This window comes from Polyodon spathula, chromosome 2 (assembly GCF_017654505.1).
Source record: "Polyodon spathula isolate WHYD16114869_AA chromosome 2, ASM1765450v1, whole genome shotgun sequence".
In the NCBI taxonomy this organism is placed as follows: Eukaryota; Metazoa; Chordata; class Actinopteri; order Acipenseriformes; family Polyodontidae; genus Polyodon; species Polyodon spathula.
Window position 1 is genome coordinate 40,364,121 of NC_054535.1, and position 20,370 is coordinate 40,384,490.

General features: G+C 37.8%; 1 protein-coding gene across 3 annotated transcripts in view; it reads right to left on the reverse strand.

Annotated features, from left to right (window-relative positions):
- The window catches only part of LOC121296408 (TBC domain-containing protein kinase-like protein), a 74,853-nt gene that overhangs the window by 14,900 nt on the left and 39,583 nt on the right, over positions 1–20,370 (reverse strand). For all 3 annotated transcript variants that reach the window (XM_041221946.1, XM_041221936.1, XM_041221956.1), the window contains exons 23-25: positions 8,581–8,756; positions 3,709–3,884; positions 276–435 (exon numbers count right to left, since the gene is read on the reverse strand). In XM_041221946.1, coding sequence (XP_041077880.1) covers positions 276–435; positions 3,709–3,884; positions 8,581–8,756 — 512 coding nt within the window. The remainder of the gene's footprint in view (positions 1–275; positions 436–3,708; positions 3,885–8,580; positions 8,757–20,370) is intronic.

Sequence of the window (20,370 nt, forward strand, 5' to 3'; positions counted from 1 at the left end):
CTGTGCTTGAGATTTCACTGAATAAGGGATTCAGGAGGATCAAAGTTCAAAGCTTAGTGTGCCAGTTCAAACTCTTGTAGTATACATAATACAAGAAAGAACACTTTGTCCCACGTTGGATTACCTGTGCTGTCACCTCCCAAGTTGACACTATATACTTTTCTGACGTTAGCATATTCGTTTGGGAAAGCAATTCACTGATTATTGACCATCTCATACATAAGTGTAAGTTATGCGCATAACACTTAATACATGAATAGATTGAAGATACTTACACTGGCTGCACTCTTCACTGAATGGCTTACAACCACAATGACTCTTCCCTTGAAGCTCTGGAGAGTTGTTGTGGCGCCACAGTGGACCAGCTCCCCCTCTGGTCCGAAGGCTGTGCTATAGGGAATGTTTATGCTGCCCGATATATGGCCCCGGTTAAAACTGGAAAGAACATTGTCAAGGAAAAACAGAACATGGATGGTACAGATTATGATGCATTGCTACTGTATGTTCCTGGAACCCTCGGCCCTACAAACAAATACAATTATAATTTACATTCTGTAATGTCTTAATATGCCCAAGTAAAAATGGCAATAAATTATTATTATTATTACTAATAAATCATTTTGAAATAAAAATACACAACATTTTGTAAAGAACCACTAACAAGTGGAAGTCATAATTAATGGTTCAAGTTAACAGCTGATAATTGCTAACTGAAAATGTCATTCACATCCAGATACAACCTTACTTCATTGCCCAAGTTTTATTTCTAAAAAAAGCCATTTCTGTCTAAATGGTCTTGTTAAAATGAATGAAGTATTTTTAAAGTGTCATCTTTTTTGTATAATCTCAGTGCAAAACTTAAAAAAAAAATTGAAATCATTATAGTACAATATAGTATTATGGTTTATATGCACATGCAATGCTAATGTGTTTCAAATTAGGTATGTTCTTGTATTTATACTGCACTTCTAGAAAATTGTAATATAAAAAAGGAATTAGCCTGCAATCAAGTGAAACATTTAAAAACATTCTCAAAGATTTAGGTGTCAAAAAAGTATAAAATAGTAACATGGTATTTACTTTTGTAACTTTTTAAACATAATTAAGTTTTTACTATAGTAAACAACATAGCTGTAGATAAGTCATAGATTAAAATCCTATGAGGCAATGCTGGTACCTAAAATTACTTTATTCTCTTGTACCATCCATCCCAAAAGCCCCTCTTTTGGGAACCCATTGAAGGATTTAATCAACACGGCTTGCATTAACAAGACCCCTCCACTACTCCACAAAGATTAACAATTCTATAAATCTATCAACACAATTAGCTCAGACATTTCACTGACCTCAAAGACCTACATTCATTTTTAAAAACAATCTAGGGCAAAATGCAGAAAAAAGAACAAATAACATAGAGAAAGGGCCACAAAGAGAATTATATTTATCAGATTTCAATGTTGTGATTTAACAATGTTACTGTGTAAATTACACAACACTGTAGCAGGCAAAAATTCAAAAGCCAATTTAGGGATTATATTGCACCAAATTACAGAGCGCCAACCAGTTACTTTAACTTTTTCAACATGAAATAACTGTCCATAAGGATAACCCCAAGACAAATAACTGAGAAGTTTCAATAGTCACTAAAAACTCATTACAGTATTATACATGGGCATACCTTTGAGCAAGTTACCAATTTATACAGCAATAGTTTTGAGTTGAGCTATCTTTCTTTGATCTATAGCAAACAGACTGTCAAGCAAATGGATTATGTTGACTGTCTGCCGGGTAGCAAATAATATTTGCAAAATAAAATATAGCAGTCTGTTATGAAACGGTCTTTATACTTGACTATTATATTCATTTGAACAGTGACGATAACATCCATCATTGTACATGTCTTGGGTGTAAACTGGTTTTAAGCGTGTGGGACATGCCTCACACAATCTCTGGGGTAACTACACTTCATTCTCATATCCAGCAGATATAATATGATCACAGTTAATATTTTATTGTGGTAATATGTTTTTGTTTCTCAAATTATTGTGATACACATTTAAAAACAGAAGATCAAATAGCTGTTGCTAATATCTTTTACAGTACTTGTCGGAAGAAATAGAAAGTTAACTTTACAACTTACAGTGAAATTTAAATCCTTCCTGGAGCTACTGTTATTAAACCCAGTTGGTCCATTAGACAGTGTAACAGAAGGAATTAACCTCCAGACAACTGGGATATCTGAATCCATGAGAAGCTTTAAACATCTAACGGTGCGTGACAATAATAAATAAAAAAAAAAAAAAAACATTATGCACTTCCTAACTACTTTGATCATCTGTATGTTTTTTGGACACAAGTTCATGTTGAAGGTTCACTTTTAATGTGGTGCCAGGCTCTGACACTTGACGCTGAATTATCTGTATGTCATCAGCACTCATCCATTCGACAGGGCAAATTTATATTGCAGAAAGACTGTTTTATCTTGCACACTGCTGCTACTGCAAATTACGGTATGGTTCACCCTCTCTGCATAAAAAAATTAATGAGAAAGTGACACTTAAAAGCATTTGGCACACATGAAAGTAAAGATAAATAGGCATAGCCTAGAGAGACATTTATTCTCAGTGAGAGCATAAAATATAGATTTTACTACTTAAGACTTTTCTAAATATATGTATTTTATGTCTGGGAAAAATCACCAGTAACTTTATCAACACGTAGTTAGATTAAAATGATAATGAACTTAAGTTATAGGGCACAGCTTGTTGCAGTTATAAAATGTTATGTTCTGTAAAATAAATAAGACATTAGTGTGTCAGTTTGGCTCAGAGTGTGTGCCCGTGTGTGGGGGGCAGACTCAAAGTGGTAAAAATCACAATAGAGGCACATTGAAAAGTTGCTCTCCAAACAACTAACAACATTATTCCTTTATTTCTATGTTTATTTAAGAGAATAAACGTTTTTAAAATGTGAGAGAATTTCAATACGACACATAATAAAGCTTAATTAGCTTGTGCTGTATAGCAGAAACCTACTTAGACCATTTGATCTTGACTTATTTGCACAATACAGACCACCTGTTACAAATCGTGCAGAAACTGAACCGGTTAAGACAAAATGAGGATTACTACCATGTCAATATTTACATTACCTGCTGTGCAATATGGACTAGATAATCCAGTCTTTGAAAGCAGTTTTTCTCTCGTTGAATGGGGGATTAGCAAACATTTTGACGTAAACTTGTCAAGCTTCAAAGTGATAGAAATAGGATGTTAAAAAATAAAAGGGTTAAAAAAAAAAAAAAAGCTTTCTGTCCAGTAACACAAAAACATCAGCCTTTATTGTCCGGTGTTGATCTTTTGGTTTTCCAGTCACCAGTTTCACTTTTTGACTGTGATGGACCATAGCCTTATAAGTGTGATGGACGTGCTCCCCCCCATTCCTGTTACATGTAATAAGATCTTTACTTGACTCCAAATAGCTTCCTATGTGAAGTACAGAACATACTTAGGTTGGGTCTCCTAACTTGTAACTCTTACGTTGTGATAAAGTGGCTTCATGAAAGGCAAAAGTGAAAACTGGACTGTTTTTTTGCTAATGAAGGGGAAATTTAACTTAAAAATACTAAAACTAATTCCCATTTCTTCTTTCATTAACAGGCAAAGAATTCAATCTGGACATACGGACACATCAGATGGAAAAGGATACTCTTCCCCACTGCGAATATCGACCACCAGTATCTTAGGTTTGCTTGATTTGGTCCTCTTGGTGGGAGTCTTGGAATGGCTGAGGCCTGTCAGCTCGCAAAGGTCAATCAGATCTTCTGCTGAAATCCGTGGGGACACCTCTGCCTTCAGCTCGCTTAGCCGTACAGGTTCACGAGACTAGTGACAAGAAAGAAACACCTGTTACCTTCTACTGCTACCCACTAGAAGAGGTGAGGCTACAAGTGTTAGACTCATTCATACACACCTTAATAAGCATGAAAAATGTATCTTTTAAAATGTGTCGCGCACAAGCAATTGCATTGAAGACACTATAAACAAAACAAACAGCAATGGGTGGGAATAAAAAGTACTTTATCCTGGTTATCTCCTGTCACAACCTAATGTATTGTACCTAAAAATGGATTTTATTTTATTGTTCCTTCCATGCATCCAATAGTCTAGCATCACATAGTGTCAATGATCAGACACCATTCATGGATGATGGGAATCCTGTAATTCTACCACTGGTGAGGCTTGATGACTTCCTCATCATAAATATGTGGTACCGAGACCCCCCCCACCCTCCCGCCACCTGCTCGCTCGTTCGCTATACAAGTAAAACAGAAAAAAGAATATCTTATATATATATATATATATATATATATATATATATATATATATATATAATCTTAATCATTAAGCCAGCACCTTCATATAAATATAAACACCTCACCAACTGTCACACATGTGTTAATAGCTTAAAAAAATGAAAGATTAAAAAAAACAAACAAACAAAAAAATAAACACTGATCACATCAAAAGCCTCGGGGAATAAGTAAAAACAGAAAATCGTCAATCAGCTGAGATTTTTCATCTTTTTTTTATTTGGAAACAATATGCTGAATGCAGGAGCTTGTGGTCTTTGCACAAAGCTTGCCCTCCAAGGCATATACAACTCCCTGACTCCTCCCAGCCTAACTGCATCTTAACCTTCTGTACTTGTCATCATCACTACAACAAGATGCGAAGCAGTAACACCTTGATCAAAGACGGAAGACAGGTGAGACAACCAAAATGTTGATCTTACCAGTGAAGCTATGCAGTGAGAAGTATTGGCGAGTCAGGCAACAACTCAGCTAAACAGTATCCAAGTTCTGTGAGGATACTTCTACACGAAAAATCAATAAACAAGTCTACTGGCTAATTCAATACTGGCTTCTTAGGATGTGACCTTTGTTTCTACATTAAGTGTAGCTCTGTACGTGGTGGAATCAACTGTGATCTACTAGAAAATCACTCATTCAACACCACGGTCTTCCCTTGGTAGATACTGCAAAAACTGTACAACAACCTGCGACTTACTTTTATTGTAGACTTGGGCTCAATTTCTAATGCCATTCTCCAAAATTGCAATCTCTGTTTCTGTAATATTTTTTATAGTCCACAGTACTAAAATTGTCTCCCAAAGGGGTTCTAAAGATTAACTAAAAAAAACCATAAACCTTTGTCACTTACAGGAATTACTGTTTCCCATCTGGATTGAGTGGTATCGGTAAATGCACCATGAAGCCCATTGAATTGCAACAGATTGAAATTTTACAAGACTGTCATGCTTCAGTGGAAACCACAGAGCCTGAACGAGGTGTATTGAGTCTGAAGCATAAATGCCATTTCATACAGAGCCACTTGGTATTGGTGTGAAATACCAGGATTATTGTAACTAATATATTTTTGTTGTTTAGGTTTACTTTGTAGTATATTATTTATTTTATTACATCCCATTGAATTTTTTTTGGCCTCAATAGAGCTCTCAGAATTATGTCTAACCTCCTGCTGCACCATGAAGTAACCATTAACCCATCCTTGCAACCCCCTGTAGTGGGTGTAAGAAAAACATCAGTAAGAAATATCACAAAGAACAAACATGGTTTTTATTACATTCGCTAGGGCAGACTGATGAAAGGGGACGGTTTAATGGTTACTTCAGAGGTTAGGTACTGAGAGTGCTATTGAAAATACAGGAGTGCTTTAAGAAAGTCACCAGGATGTGATGACTGAAACAGAAAATTAAAGGTAATCTAACAAACAAGTATATATTACTATGTTGCTCTAGGTAACAGATTCGCATGGGACTAAAAATCACCACACAAACAGGTGGATTCTGTTTTTTTTTTTTTTTTTTTTTTAACAGGACATCAGGACCTTGTGTAAAACTCAGGAGTCCTGTGTCTTTTTACTCCTGTGCGAATCGACCATTTCAGTGTTATGTTAGAATTCGTACAGCATTTCTGGGATATACCAGTCTTTACAATAAATCATAATATAACATAAAAATGAGTGTGATTTGTCCTGAGATTCTACAGTTCAGTAAAACACAACGAATGGGCATAACCAAATTGGGGACGGGCGAAAATACAAAACATAATTGCTGACTCTTACTAAATAGATGCTTTGAAAGGTGCATTTGAAAATATGTATACAAATACATATCAATCAAGGGATGAAACGGTTATTCTAGCCTTTGGAAAAGAAGGTACAACGAAATTAGTTATTTACACCCGGTACATTGCTTACAAATCATGCATAAAAGAGCTTTCTCTGGCTACAAAATCACATTTTGAATTTACTGACTTTCCTTGATGAAAAATAATCCACATCTGGGAGGTTACTAGACGTCCTCTGCTTGATTTTTAGTCCTGTGCGAATCATGCTTTACTGTCAAAAATATCAAACTTGGATAAAGGAGTCTGACAAATAAACAATTATAATAAACTGTTGATTCGTAAGTAATTTTTGTTTTTAAACTTAACGATTTCATGTCATTATATCAATATAAACTCAAATCCCCAAATACCGCAAGGATGGAAAATAAGTCATTCTTTGACAAATCTTGCAAACAAACCCATGGGGATTTTAGGCACCAAACTCCCAAGATAACATTACTGAAAACCACTAGGTTTAGTTTTAGGGTCAGTGCCCTTTATGAAACATACTGTACCACCTATAAAATACTTCATATTTTTACTGAAAAGAATGGCACACATTTTGTGATCTGGTTTTCAAACAGTGAGCCAGACTTCATTTTAAAACCTGATAGAGATACAAACCCCCAACAGCTAATGACATGCATACATGCACATACTGAACTGGAGAAAAATAGAGACAATGTTGTGGAACAGGGAGTAAAATGGACTGAGAGCAAATACCTCAGCCTAGTGCTTAGTTATTGACTTGCAGTTCTTTTATCACCTCATAAAATAAAACTGGCTTTTTAAACAATGAATAAAGGTCACTAGAAATAGGCAGTAGTACACAGGGATTCAACTTCTAGAAAATGCACCTGTCAATATTTCAACCCAGGATTTACAGATCATAAGCTCCCTGTAAGTAACAACAGCAACGTTTTAGTGTGAAAAAAATGTGGTCCCTCAGAATACATTCCTGCTGGCAAGAATGATTATATTTAAGTGTGACAGCTTTACAGTAGGATATTTTGGGCAGGATTTTCAAAAGGTGGTAAATGATAACTCCAGTGCTAATCAAGAAATCAGTATGTAGCATTGATTTAGGCATTTTCAAGCGGTGGTTACGCCTATGTCATTATTAAATAATTGTCCTAATGTGATTTCCGAAATAATGTTAATATCTTAACGAGCATGGCTTCTTGGGTCTAATTCTTTTTGCGTGGGAATCTGTGTTAATTGTCATAATTTACCAGGAGTTAATTTGCACTGGGAAAAGGAGGGTTTTAATTAATGAAAGAGTATATAACTCGCCTTGAAACAGAAATGTGACGCCGACGATACGGAGTGTGTACAGGACCAGAGTTAATTTCTTACAGACTACCTAGATAACTCAATATTCGTAGTCATGAAAATATTTCTGCCTTTTCTATAGTTGTGGTTATGAATGAGATTTATTCACTTGTTTTAACCATTTGTAACCTTACGGAACATTACTTGGCTGTATTTCTGGAAGGAGAATCCATCTACTAATCAACAATGAAAACAGACCTTTTTCCAGCATTGCTTTGGATTATTTGAGAATTTGTTTTTGCTCAGAAAGCTTGTTTTTTACCAGTAGGGCTTACTGCATGCAAAGCCATTGTAGATGGTCAAGTATGTGAGCTTGCCTCGCGCACCAAATGCATGCCTGCCACGAGACTCTCCTGGGTCCTAAACCCTGTTCGGTACAGAGGAGGATTGCAGTAACCACAGATTGTACATTACTTTTGCAGAAATTAAATGTTTGCTGACATAATGGGGTTTAACAGTAGAGCTGACAGGTCTGACAGTATGCTATTGAATAAAAAAATTATATTCTGCCATATTCCGTGGGCTGCTTGTTTGACACCCCTGCTTTAGAGTATGTCTGTAAAGAACATTAACCAATGATATTGTATTGACAGTATCTTGCTTCTTTAAAAGTCAAACTGATTTTTTTTAACTGCTTTCATAGTAAAGATTTTATTCACATTTTTCATAATTTACATAAGTCGTTTGATTATGAATTCCAGCCAGCCAGACATTGGTCTGGGATAATAATTTGGTAAAAGTTTTGGGGGTTACAGTTTAAACATAACGATTGTGATTTTACACGACAGTGATAGTTGTGATAGTTTAAATTATTTTATGGTTTACTCTACAAAATATTTGCTGCAAGGCACTTTAGTCTTGGTATGTAAACTTTTGTCCCAATTTAGAAATCTAATCATTTAAAAATATTGTTTTCAGATGGCTCAAATATTTAAGTGGGCTATGGCACTGAGGCTGCAGTAGATCTTGCAGTTCTAGTCCCCTATATTCAAGTTACTGCCATTATGGTTTGGAAAAGGATACTGTACAGGATCAGATTCTTGGATCTATGCACTTACCAGGTCTGTTTTAGGGAGCTCTTGATAGTCCGTAGAGTAATAAGATGATGTTTTGTTAAATCCATTGTTGTCGTTAGCAGGTCTGGGTGGCTGGGCATGCTGCCTGTAAGTGGCACTTTTGGGTGTCCAACAGAAAAGGTTGATTGATTCCCGTACACATCGCTCTATATCAATTTCTTTAAAGCAAACAAAAAAAGGAAACATATCAGTAGGTTAGGTTAGGAAAGGTAACTAGACATGTCTGTAATATTAGGCTACTATACATCTTTTTATGTAATATTTTGTGGAGGAACATTTAAAAAAAAAAATAATTTTACCATTTTATGTGAGTTCAAATTATGTTTTTTTTTTTTTTTACAGCAACCAATGTTTCTTTAATTGTCTGATGCAAGCAGTGTTTCTGTGAGGTGAACACACACACCATGAAATACAAAAGACAATTTATAAATCCTAGGACTTCAGCAAGAAGGTCAATTAAAATTCTTGACATGAAAAAATAATTACATTTTTTCTTCTTAATCCTTACTTTTGGACCACACACCAAAGCGTACAGGATTACTGACACAACGCTGTTAAGAAATTTTCTTCAAACCAGTTCTCATTGAATCTGATTAAAAACGGATTAATGGACCCAGACGAAGGTCATTGCCAGCTAACCAACCGGCCCACCCCTAACTACCCAATTGGATAAGTGGTATTTAAGATCTAGATGTCACTGGTAAGCAAAATGAGGTTTTTGCATTATTGTAAGTTACAAGAAAATAACTGACTTACTCCCAAAAACCTAAATAATGTTAAACCAAGTTTCATCAGTTTTATCAGTGGTTTTCCAGATATATGCGAAAATGTAGGTGTAACATACAGATGGACAGTGCATTTATACAATGTATTAACACATAGGCTAATGTAACATGATAGTAAATCAACAGAAATACTATTAGAAATTTACCAAATTTAAACAGTTATTATTTTTCTTTTTTATAATATCTTAAAACCAAACATTCCATTTTTAAATTTACAACAGAGAGGGTCATAGAAAAGCTATGTAGAATGTTCTAAAAAAAAAATTAATTAAACACTAATAAATTGTGTTTATTAGTGTTTTATGTTGTATGCAGTGTGTTAATGTCGGTGTTTATGTATAAAATACACAGGATATAAACATGGGTTATGAGCACGAGTGTTATAAAGTGTAATTTGTATTTAGGCACGAGGATTGCACAGAACTTCACGTGCAAGTAAAATGTAATAACATGTTAGCGCAGGGAATTGCACTTAATAAATTCCTGTGCGGCTGTACCGAGATTCCAATTGAATGATTGATTAGCAATCGAGTCTCGGTACAGCTGCATAAAAGCAGCATGTTTCACTCACTCGGGGTTGTGTGTTCGGTGAGCGGAGAACGGGTGTGGACAGGAGGTAAAAACAAAGTAAATAACAATTGCTACTACGTGCTGGAGAACCAGCACAGTACTCGTTTGTGTCTGTTCATCCACTCGTTTGTCTGTCTGTGTTTTGTCTGTTAGTACGTTTTTGTTTACCTTTTTATTTTGGCCGCAAGTGCCACGTCCTGTTTTGGTGTGCTGTTTTGTGTTCAAAACTTTTATTTCTGTGCATTCATCATCATATCATCAGTCATATCTGTATTACTTCCTTGTTCTGATGTCACCACTGCAAGCCATCCTGGTCACACACCCACACAGTTAGAACATGGATTTTACAGAATTATACTATACCACAGCAAAACATGAAAATGAATACATTTACAGTAGCTTTTGGAAGATAGTCTAAACTGTATCAAATACAAAGCTACAGTGCTGTAAACAAATAAAAAAAATACCTATTCCAAATCCAGTTCCAGTTGTGCTAGTAGTGCAGCTTTCCTCAACTGTATTCAATATCACGGACAGACCAGCCTGAAATTATCCATTTCTTTTTTTTTTTTTTTTCCTAGTTCATGGAGAACAGACATAAGCCAGTTTGCATGTTTTGGCTTTATTGTGGATGTTGTCAGGTCCACAACAATATCGGTAATGTCCTTGCCAGTAGAAAGCCCAGCCTGGATTTGCTCATAGTACCACATGGAAAACTACTCTTTCATCGCCCTCTTAAAATCAGAATTCACGACAACATCAAGCAATCCTCCAGTGCACACACCAGGAACAAATACAACGGCAATATTCAGAAGGTCAAGAAAACTGTCCACGCGATGTGCAGCGAAGACATCGAGGATGACCAAGGCTCTGTGATCTTCATGCAGTTGTAGCGATTTCTGTGCTTCTTTGAAGTATGGAATCAAAACTTTGTCTATGTATTCTAGCATGCTGTCTGTGTTTTGGAAAATTCATAGTACGACGGCAACAATCAGTTTTACCTGCGTAAATAACCGGTGGGGGGGGGTGGGGGGGGTGGTTTCATAGACCGCTATTAGCACTAACCTTGAACTAACCTACCAAAGTAGCATTAGGCAGTCCAAGATTAATGTAAATCCGAGTATGTGATACCAGCCCTTGATGTCTTATATTGAAACAAATAATAAAAATGGACATAGACATACATATTAGTATATTTGATCAGGTCACTGGTCTACTGAGAAGTATGCATGGGGAGTTATTTTTTTCTTCCCCGTGATTTGTGTTGACATGCAATCCAATTTTCCAGATGGGTAGTAAACTGGGATTTGACAAATTATTAGAAACCCTTGTGATATGTACTTGTGGCAGGACGGAAGCACACAGGAAATATGTAGTTTTATTGTATATTTTTTATTAATTGTTGTAAATAAATTGATTTAACTGCTGTGGCACTCTGCCGGTGAAGATTACCAGTCTGTGTGGAACAGCAGCAGAAAGCAATAAGCTGTTCCTGCAGGCAGGTGGGAGTGTCTCAGCGGCGTGTCTGTATAAAAACATAGCAATCACTGATTGGGGCTGCTGCAGGCCTGCCATTTTCACGGCACCTTCGATTTATAGTGTGTTGTACTGTTTTATTTTTAGTGTTTGTACAGTCTTGTACTGTCCTCTGTGTGCTACCATTGCTGGTAGCGTCACATGACATTATTGTTTACTTTTTGTTTGTGTTTATTAATTAACGTAACGTCAATCTATCTACCTCATTCTTTTATGTGTTCTCCTCGGCCGTCTGAGGCAAGTATACCAGGACACTACCACAATACTATAACAACATTTTTGTGTAAATGGTCTGTCCCTCATATGACTGTTTTGATATGGAAATATAATTTCTGATATATGTTCTGTATTCAGTCACATAGGACACCTAGTGAGGCTTATTTTCTACAACTTGGTTTGTAGGTGCTTCCATATCAAACGTTGCAGCAGATTTCTACCCACAACTAACAAGGAACAGTTATGTATCCAACCAGAACAATTTAAACACCTTGCAGACTTGTCATATTGAAGGAGTCCTGTCCTAGCAGTCCTTGCTGGTCCTATACTATTGACTTGGTTATAGGAGACATTTCTCTTTGTTTTTCCTAGCCCCTGTAAATGAGCCAAACAGAATAGTTCAGTCTTGCTGGATATACAATACCTGTCACTAATGATAACTTGATGACAGAATCCAAGCAGGACAGTTTAGGAAATAAATCTTACAGTATTATTTTAAGGCATCACTTCATCAAATAGAATATAGATTATGGCTGACAAGTAAATCAGTTCTTAAATCAATCCATATGACTGTTTTCTTCTTTTTTAACAGACAAGGTTAACAATTGACATCCTTGTGGCGAAACAGATTTTTCCCCCGTTGTAAATTCTCCGCCTAAAGAACAGGAACCCTTTTTGACCCTGTTAGCGATTCGTTCACAGCTGATACAGTACTGTTTTAACCTGATAATTTACCATCATCAAACTTAAATTCTAGTAATTTATTCAATCTTTTCAAATTTGACTTGTCATCACGAAAGTGTCTTGAGGCACACTCACTGGTTTACTAAATCTTTCTAGAACCACCGTCACATCACTGCCTAGTTTTGTATTCTGATTTCCATGAGTGCACCTAATCGCTACAAAATGGCATGCACCGCTGTTTCTCATTACAAAAAGTTGGAAATTGTTTGAGCTCCTGAAAAAAAAACTGAATCAGAAACAAGACACCAAGCAATTTGGTGTTTCCAGTTCTGGTGAGTTGCTTCTCCATTCTGTTAAATAATTTTGTGCATGTCTTTAATATTGCTCCTGTAGAGGAATTCATAATTAGTCTAGAGCTGCTGTTGTATTTTTTTAATGTGTGTAGAGGTGCTGTGTTCATTTAGTTTGACAGTTACTTTATTATCATAGGTTATTAACATACACTTGTCTATTGCTTTTTTCTTATTCTATTCATTTCATAGGTTGATGCACCTGCGCCATGAGAAGTAATAAATATGTATTTATTTATTGATTCATATTGTGTCTGGTGGTCAACTCCGTATAAAAGAACGCTTCGGCTATAAGAACACTTTTAACATTGAATAGGTTGCATACAGTCAATTCTCGTTAAAACGAACTCGGATTAGATGAATTTCCTGATACTACAATTTTCTACATGGTTCCTTCCACATTTAGCAGTCACGTATTGTAAATTACTTCTTATTACACAAATTTACGTAACGTGAATTGCCCGTTAGTGCAAATTATTTTGGAGCCCACCCCCCCGGAAGAAAAATGTGAACAAAATGAATCATTCGAACAGCTGAGTGCAAAGGATATTGGTAAATTTATTCACCTGCAAACAGATTAGTGCCTCTGTTCTGTATTTTAGTGCTGCCATAGTTTGAGTTGCCATAGTGCTCATGGATCAATGCCATTTCCATGAAGCATAGCAGAAATGTACCCAATCCTTGCAGACAAAAGTGGACGTGTTGAAAGTGGTGGTTAATACACTACCATACAACCATTCTGAAAAACTGGGGTACAATAATACAGCTAACTGTGAGTGCAAGTCGTCAGCGTTTCCGACTTGAGGATAGCTTGTTTTTGCAGTTGTTTAAAAATGCCTGTGATCCGAATGGGACATGCAGGTTTCAAGTGAAGTTAATTTGCAATGTATACTTTTTAAAAGTTCACTTACAACTGTATTTTCAATAAAATGCACAGTAATTCTAACTGTATAATACTTTTTATTGTTCTGCAAGTGAAATTTGATTTCAGTGTTACTTCAATAAAAACTGACATTGTGCATTTGCCTTAGATTCTTGATAATACATTTTTTGTGCTGGTCCCATGAAATTTGCATAAATGAGAATTGATTGCATGGGGAAAAAGACTACTTGCCTTGGCATTCTAGATACTACATGTCAAGACTAGTGTGGCTATTCTCTTTCTAAAGCAATTTTTAGGCACTACAGTGGATCTGTAGCGTAGAAATGAGTAGAGACACTTTCAGTCAGAGCTCCTTAAAGAATGCATGCCTCTCAGGGGTTACTGTAATAGCCTTGTCAGAGATAATTAATGTCAGCAGAGCTATCCAGTGTCTGCAGATACAAGAGTACCTGGAACATTTAAAACCCACTGGCTTGTAACTTCATCTAAACCACAAACTTTTTTCATGCATTAAGAAGAATAGAAACCTGCAGTGATCAAGGCAGCTAACCTTCCTCTCTGAGGAGATCAGGCTGGCTACATCTTGAGTTTACCCAATACATTCAACCAACATTATTCTGCGTCCGACTGGAGTATTAAAATGTTGATTTTGCTCATTTATAATAATAATAATAATAATAATAATAATAATAATACAAATAATAATAATAATCTTTATTTTATAAAGAGCCTTTCATGACAAGTCATCACAAAGCACTGTACATAAGAACACAAAAAATAGACAATAAGAAAAATATCAAATATTAAATCTAAAAAAAAAAAAAAAAGCCAGACCTTTTAAACACCACAAGTGTGCTCTTTGTCGACATAAAGGTAGAATGTGTGTGGCTGGCAGAGTTGAAAGGTCACATTGTCATATACTTTAAATGGAACGAGAAAAGGCAGGTCCATAGAGTTGAGCTTTAGAAAAGGAATGTAACCAAAGGAATGTAACCCAAGGCTTTATAAAAATGGCATGAGTTATATGTAGAACATTGGAGTATTGGCAGATGTAGTGTACAGGATAAAATAATTAAAAAACAAAGTTAAAAAACAGGTACATTTGTGAAAATTCTCATCCCAGACATCTACAATGTACAAGCTTAACATTTTTCCCAGGCTTTATGTTCAAAAATGAGAAGGAGACACAGGTAGACTAAGCAATAATAAAATAACAAAACAGGCATGTACTGTTAAATAAAACGGATGCACTGTATGCTTGGTTGGGGGTGGCTGAGGATGGAATGCTCGTTATATTCCGAATCCTTTGCTGAGCTATTAACGCAGACACACGGAATTCATGTAGCTACAAGTGGGAAAACATGAATAACTAAACAAAAGAATCTCGGCTTCAGATATAAGAACATCAATCCTGTTGGATGACAGAAGAGTTTTCATCCCAGGAGAGCAGGTGTGCACTGCAAATCACTCATATACTTATCCCATCCCAGTTCTCTACCTGACTCCGTGCCATCACCAGAATTATAGGTACAGTGCTACTCTGTGGCTCTATCTCATGAACACAGCAACACCCCAGTAAGTGATCTCTCCTGCTCTGGAGGTGGACTACACCTGCTGTGCAGCTCCAGAGTAATTCTTGTGAAACTTAAAAAGGCTGAACTGCTACTAAACACAGCAGGATTTTTTATTTTTTTTGTATCATATTCGAACCCCCCCCCCCCAAAAAAAAACAACAACTTGCAATTAATTTATTTTAACTTTAATGGTGTTCACGTTAGATCACAATATATGATTACGATACTTTCAATAACTAATATATAGGGGGATGTAAAGATACATGCAAAGTGATTTTGCGGGTGTAAAACTCCCATAATGCTGCCGTAGACTGTGTTTAGCAGCCGTAAAGTCTGATTTTACCGGCCGCTAAAAATGCGCCATATGTTAAGAATGGTGTTCACATGGCGTTCTGCACCCCCTATCAAATTTGCATGGAATTGGGCAGGAACTGGATACTAAGCAGGCGCAAACATTATAATGTGATGTAAGGATTTTGCCTTGCACTTTACATCTCTTCTTACAAGGTGCAAACTATTGTAGAAGCGAGTAAATAAGAGCTGTATAAAAGCACACACCTGCAGAGACCTGTCACTGGCTTCAAGAGCCGCATCAGGAACACGTTCAGAGGAGAAGGACAATATGAAGAAGACTCTGCATATTCAATCCCAGGGTCACTTTGTTTGGGATGCCGGAGAATGCAGTGCAAAAGCGTTATCCTTTCACTCCACAGGTCATCCTTAACATCATAGCTGAACTGATGGATGAGCTAGACCCCCGTGCCAATCTAGGGACAGCTATCCCTGCACATGTGAAAGTGCTGTGTTCTCTCAACTACTTCCTTTCAGATCACAGCTGGAATGTCTGGAGGGATAGCCCAATCCACCTTTTCCAGAGTGCTAGGTAAATTTCTGGATGCCAAGCTAAAAAGGGCAGGCCAACACATATAATTTCCTAAGGATACCAGCATAAATGATGTTGACCCGTAAGAACTTTTATAAATAACCCCACAGTGACTACTGCTCACTCTACAAGTTCGGCTGCTAAATAGACCGATGTGCTCATTAAGACCCTCATTATCATTTCATACTAACTTTTGTACTTGATAACATTCATTTAAAAATCCAGTTGATGCCTATGATTAATACATTTTGCGACTAAGTTGAAACTATTAATATGTTTCAATGTTAACTAAATTGAGTTAATAAAAAAAATGATTAAGCTTACATAATTGACAATTAAAATTAAAATGATTATTACTGTTAGTTGATTGGTTACTGTCTTGTTCACAGCCATCATAAAATAATGTTAGAATATGGTTTGTTGGTTTTTGACTGATTCAGATTTTGCTGCTGATGTATTTAATTTCAGTGCAAGTTTTTTTTTTTTTTTATGGGGGGGGCTTTACTTCATAGTTTTGCACCAGGGCCCAGTAAATCATAGCGTCGGCACGGAGTACTACAGGTATTGTTTACAGTTGCATAACAGCTAATGTATAAACAGTGCTCCAGGATCAGCTCTTCAGTTTCAGGTCTGGTATCTGTGTAACACTGTCATTTGATTTGGCTTCAGATACTGGGAGGAATAGTGGTGGTGGTGGTTGGCTTTGACAGTTTGCAGAACTTTAGTGTAGCAGACAGTGCTGAATAATAACAGGAGACACTTGAGTGTAACACACACAAAAAGAAAATAAAGCACTTACTGGAAAAGTTTCTTTTTTCCCATACGGTAAAATATATTTTGTGAGTGATTCAACCTGAACTGAGAAACCTGTTCAACTGCTGTAACTGCTGACAGCCCTAGGCCACAGCACGGGCCTTTCATTATGAAAGCAGTACAAGTCAGTGTTTATACTGCTTCAGGCAATCATATTTTACCTTTATATGGAAATATTTTACTTACTGTGGCTAAGACTGCCTGCATCCTAAAATTAGTACAGCAAAGTTACAGCTATTCTGGTAAAATATATCTGTCACGCTATTTTTGTGAAGCATGCTTCTTCAATAACACAGAAATGCTGTGGCTTTTATTCCACTGGGAAATGGATAACAAGGTTCTGAATCTTTAATTTTATATGGTCTTGTTTAGCCTAGTGGTTAGCCTAATGATGTGAACCAGCAACATGCTCCTATGTTTATGTTTATATTTTTTAAGGCAGCAATACATTTGAAAAGTAACTGCACTTTCTGCAGTTCTTTCTTTTGAAGTACACCTGATCAACTGAAGAAAATCATGGGTTCCACAGCTTTATATAGGCATTCGTCATCTTGGGACTGGTCTTCAGTAAAGTACATTTTTGTTTCAATTATATTATGTCACCCAACACATGTACTCAATCTAACACCACTGTATTGACTCTAGTTAGTAAACAAGCAAAATAGCTTTCTTTGTACCACTGGACAAATCGTGAAATTTAGACTATTAAGAAGTAGTGTGGATGATTGTGGCAACCCTGCAACAGCCAGAAAGTTTGCGCGAAGAATAGAGTGAGGAGTGATATGCAGATGACGGTCAAGAGTCAGAAACTGTTTTTGAGGCTGAATAATAGTTCTGTGTCCTTACTTCACCTCACTCAAAGCAAAAATAGCTTCTGGAAAATTAAAAGATATTGTGTAAAAGACAAGGAGACTTTTGAGCAAACTTTCATTAAGACAGGTTAACAGACTGTGTTTGTCTTGAAGATGTTGAATGTAATAAGGAACGAGTCAAAAATGGATTACATTAATAACAATTTTTGGTAATCAACATCTCTGTCAACAGGGAACATTTACAAAACCAACATTGCCTGGAGTATTTTTTCATGATAAAACTTGTAACTTGGATGTATTTAAATCGCAAATAGCAACAACCAAAGTCAAATGCTTTAATTACAGCAGCCCGGTTAAATGGATCATATTGGATATTCTGGTCTACCGGACTGTGACTGATAAATGGCTGAGGCATTGTCTCCTTTTTTTTTTTTTTTTTTTTGCTATGGCAATACCTAAGATTTGTATTTTCTTTGTTCTGGAGAAGAATTCATGTTTTGTTTCACTGTGCCAATGTGAAAACTAATACCCCTCCATTTGTTTCAATCACCATCCTCACTTTAACCGGTATTGGGTTGCAAATATAATAAAATCCTTGTCAACACAAAGTAACATAAACGTTCCCTGAAATAGAAGTAACCATTACAGTATGGGTCTTTACCTTGTCGAGACCCAAAACCTGAATAAGATATACCAAAGCTGCTACGTGAACCTGTGGCGCAGTCATGCCTCGCCCCCGAGGGCACAAAAGTACTGCGCTCACAGATCTCTTTTTCCATCAAGACTGCTGCAATCATGGACACAGCGACCTTGAAGGTTAATGGTTACATTTCTACTTCAGGGAACCAGGGTTAAGACAACAACCTAACGTTCCCTTTCAAGTATGAAATGCAACCATTACTGCATGGGTGAGTGTGCCAAAACCGTTGCAAGGGCAATATTGCAGAAGGAATGGAATGCTACATGACTAAGTAAAGTAGCTAGGGTAAAAAAAAAAATCACTCACCTCCATGCCTGTGTTGTAAGGGTCGACTGGGACAGGTCATGGGGTCAAATCCAAAAGGCAGACTCCACATCTGAAAAATACCCCACTTCTACCTGTACTGGGAACACGTAGACATTGCTCTGGCATTCTGCAGGGTGTCAATGACTCTGTTAGAAAGCCCCAGACGGCTCAAATACAGCCATACAGGGGCCAGGCCAGAGCTGCAGGCTCAATGGGCCGGGATGCCATAAGGTCTCCCGTGCCTTACTGAGCAGATTGCGGCGTCTGGGCAGCCTCCACAACTGGCCGCTTAGGGGCTGCACCAGGGTCTCCTCGGCCAATAACAAGTTACTAGGAGCACGTTGGTCCAGTTCTGCCTGATTTTCTACAGACATAGCAGAAAAGCAGGGCAAGCAGTGGGAAGGCATCTAACAATTGCCTCAGCCACAGGTGTGCCAAGGCATCTATTGCCAGTGAGTCCCCGCCTCCTATTATGGAGAACTAGAAGGGAGAGTTTGGGTTGATTTCTGGGAGGCAAAGAGATCTATCTCTGCTTTCCCCAACCTCTCCCAAATGAGGCACCAACTCTTGCTGAAGCCTCCACTACGAGGCACTGGGGACTCTCCTTCAGGTCTGCTGCCCAGTTTGTTACCCTGGAAAAATGTACTGCCCATAGTGAGAGGAGGTTCTTGTCTGCCCAGAGCAAAGTTTGTGGGCCACACAATAGAGACTGGCCGCCCCTAATGGTTGTTGTAAATGGTGGTTGACTGTAAGGAAAAGCTCATGTCTCCCTCGAACTTCCTGCAAAAAATTCTGCAAAGCCAGATAAACTGCCTGCAGCTCTAAAACACTGATGTGGAGACTCTGCCAAGGGGGGTTCCACATACCTTGCACACTCCTGCCATTCCACACAGCGGCCCAGCCCAGGCTGGACATGTCCGTGATGACGACATCTCTTCTTGTGACACTGCCCTTCGCTACCCCGAGGCGTAGATGGGCAGGCTGTTTCCACCAACAACGCTTCTAGAAAGCGATGAGACACTGTCACTAAGTGGTCGCAATTTAAGTTGGAGCAGGCAGCATCTTTGGACAGCAGCGCTAAATTAGGCGTCTGGACCAAGGCAGCAATTGTATACTCCACCATCGGAAATTGGTTCAAGCCCAGCTTCTCTGCATCTTGCACCCAGTATAGGGTGTCCACTGACCAAGAAACAGCAGGAGCTGTTGCCAGATGATCCCAGGATGACTAGATTTCAAAAAGAAAGTCTGGGTGAACTGGGGGGGGGACGGACGGACGGACTTCCTTGTTTCACCTTCTGTAGGCCAGGGCACTTGCAATATTGCGGTGGCTCTCTTGATCAGCGGTAGAAGCTCTGTCGACAGGGAGAGCTAAACTGCAGAGGATGTGCTGTCAGATTCCACGTCCTCAAATGGAAACTGTTCACCCACCTCCTCGGAGGCGGCGATGGAAAGTATGTCCTACTGTGGCCAAGGGGAAAGGTGGGACAGGGGGTGTTGAATGTTATAGCAGTAATTCAGACAGGACGGTTCCTTCATGGGAAACAGCTGCCTAGAGCTTTTTCATCTGCTCGTTACTGCCTGGGGATGCCTGTTCGTCACCGCCGGGGAATGCCTGTTCGTCACCGACCCGGGACGCCTGTTCGTCACTGCCCAGTGATGC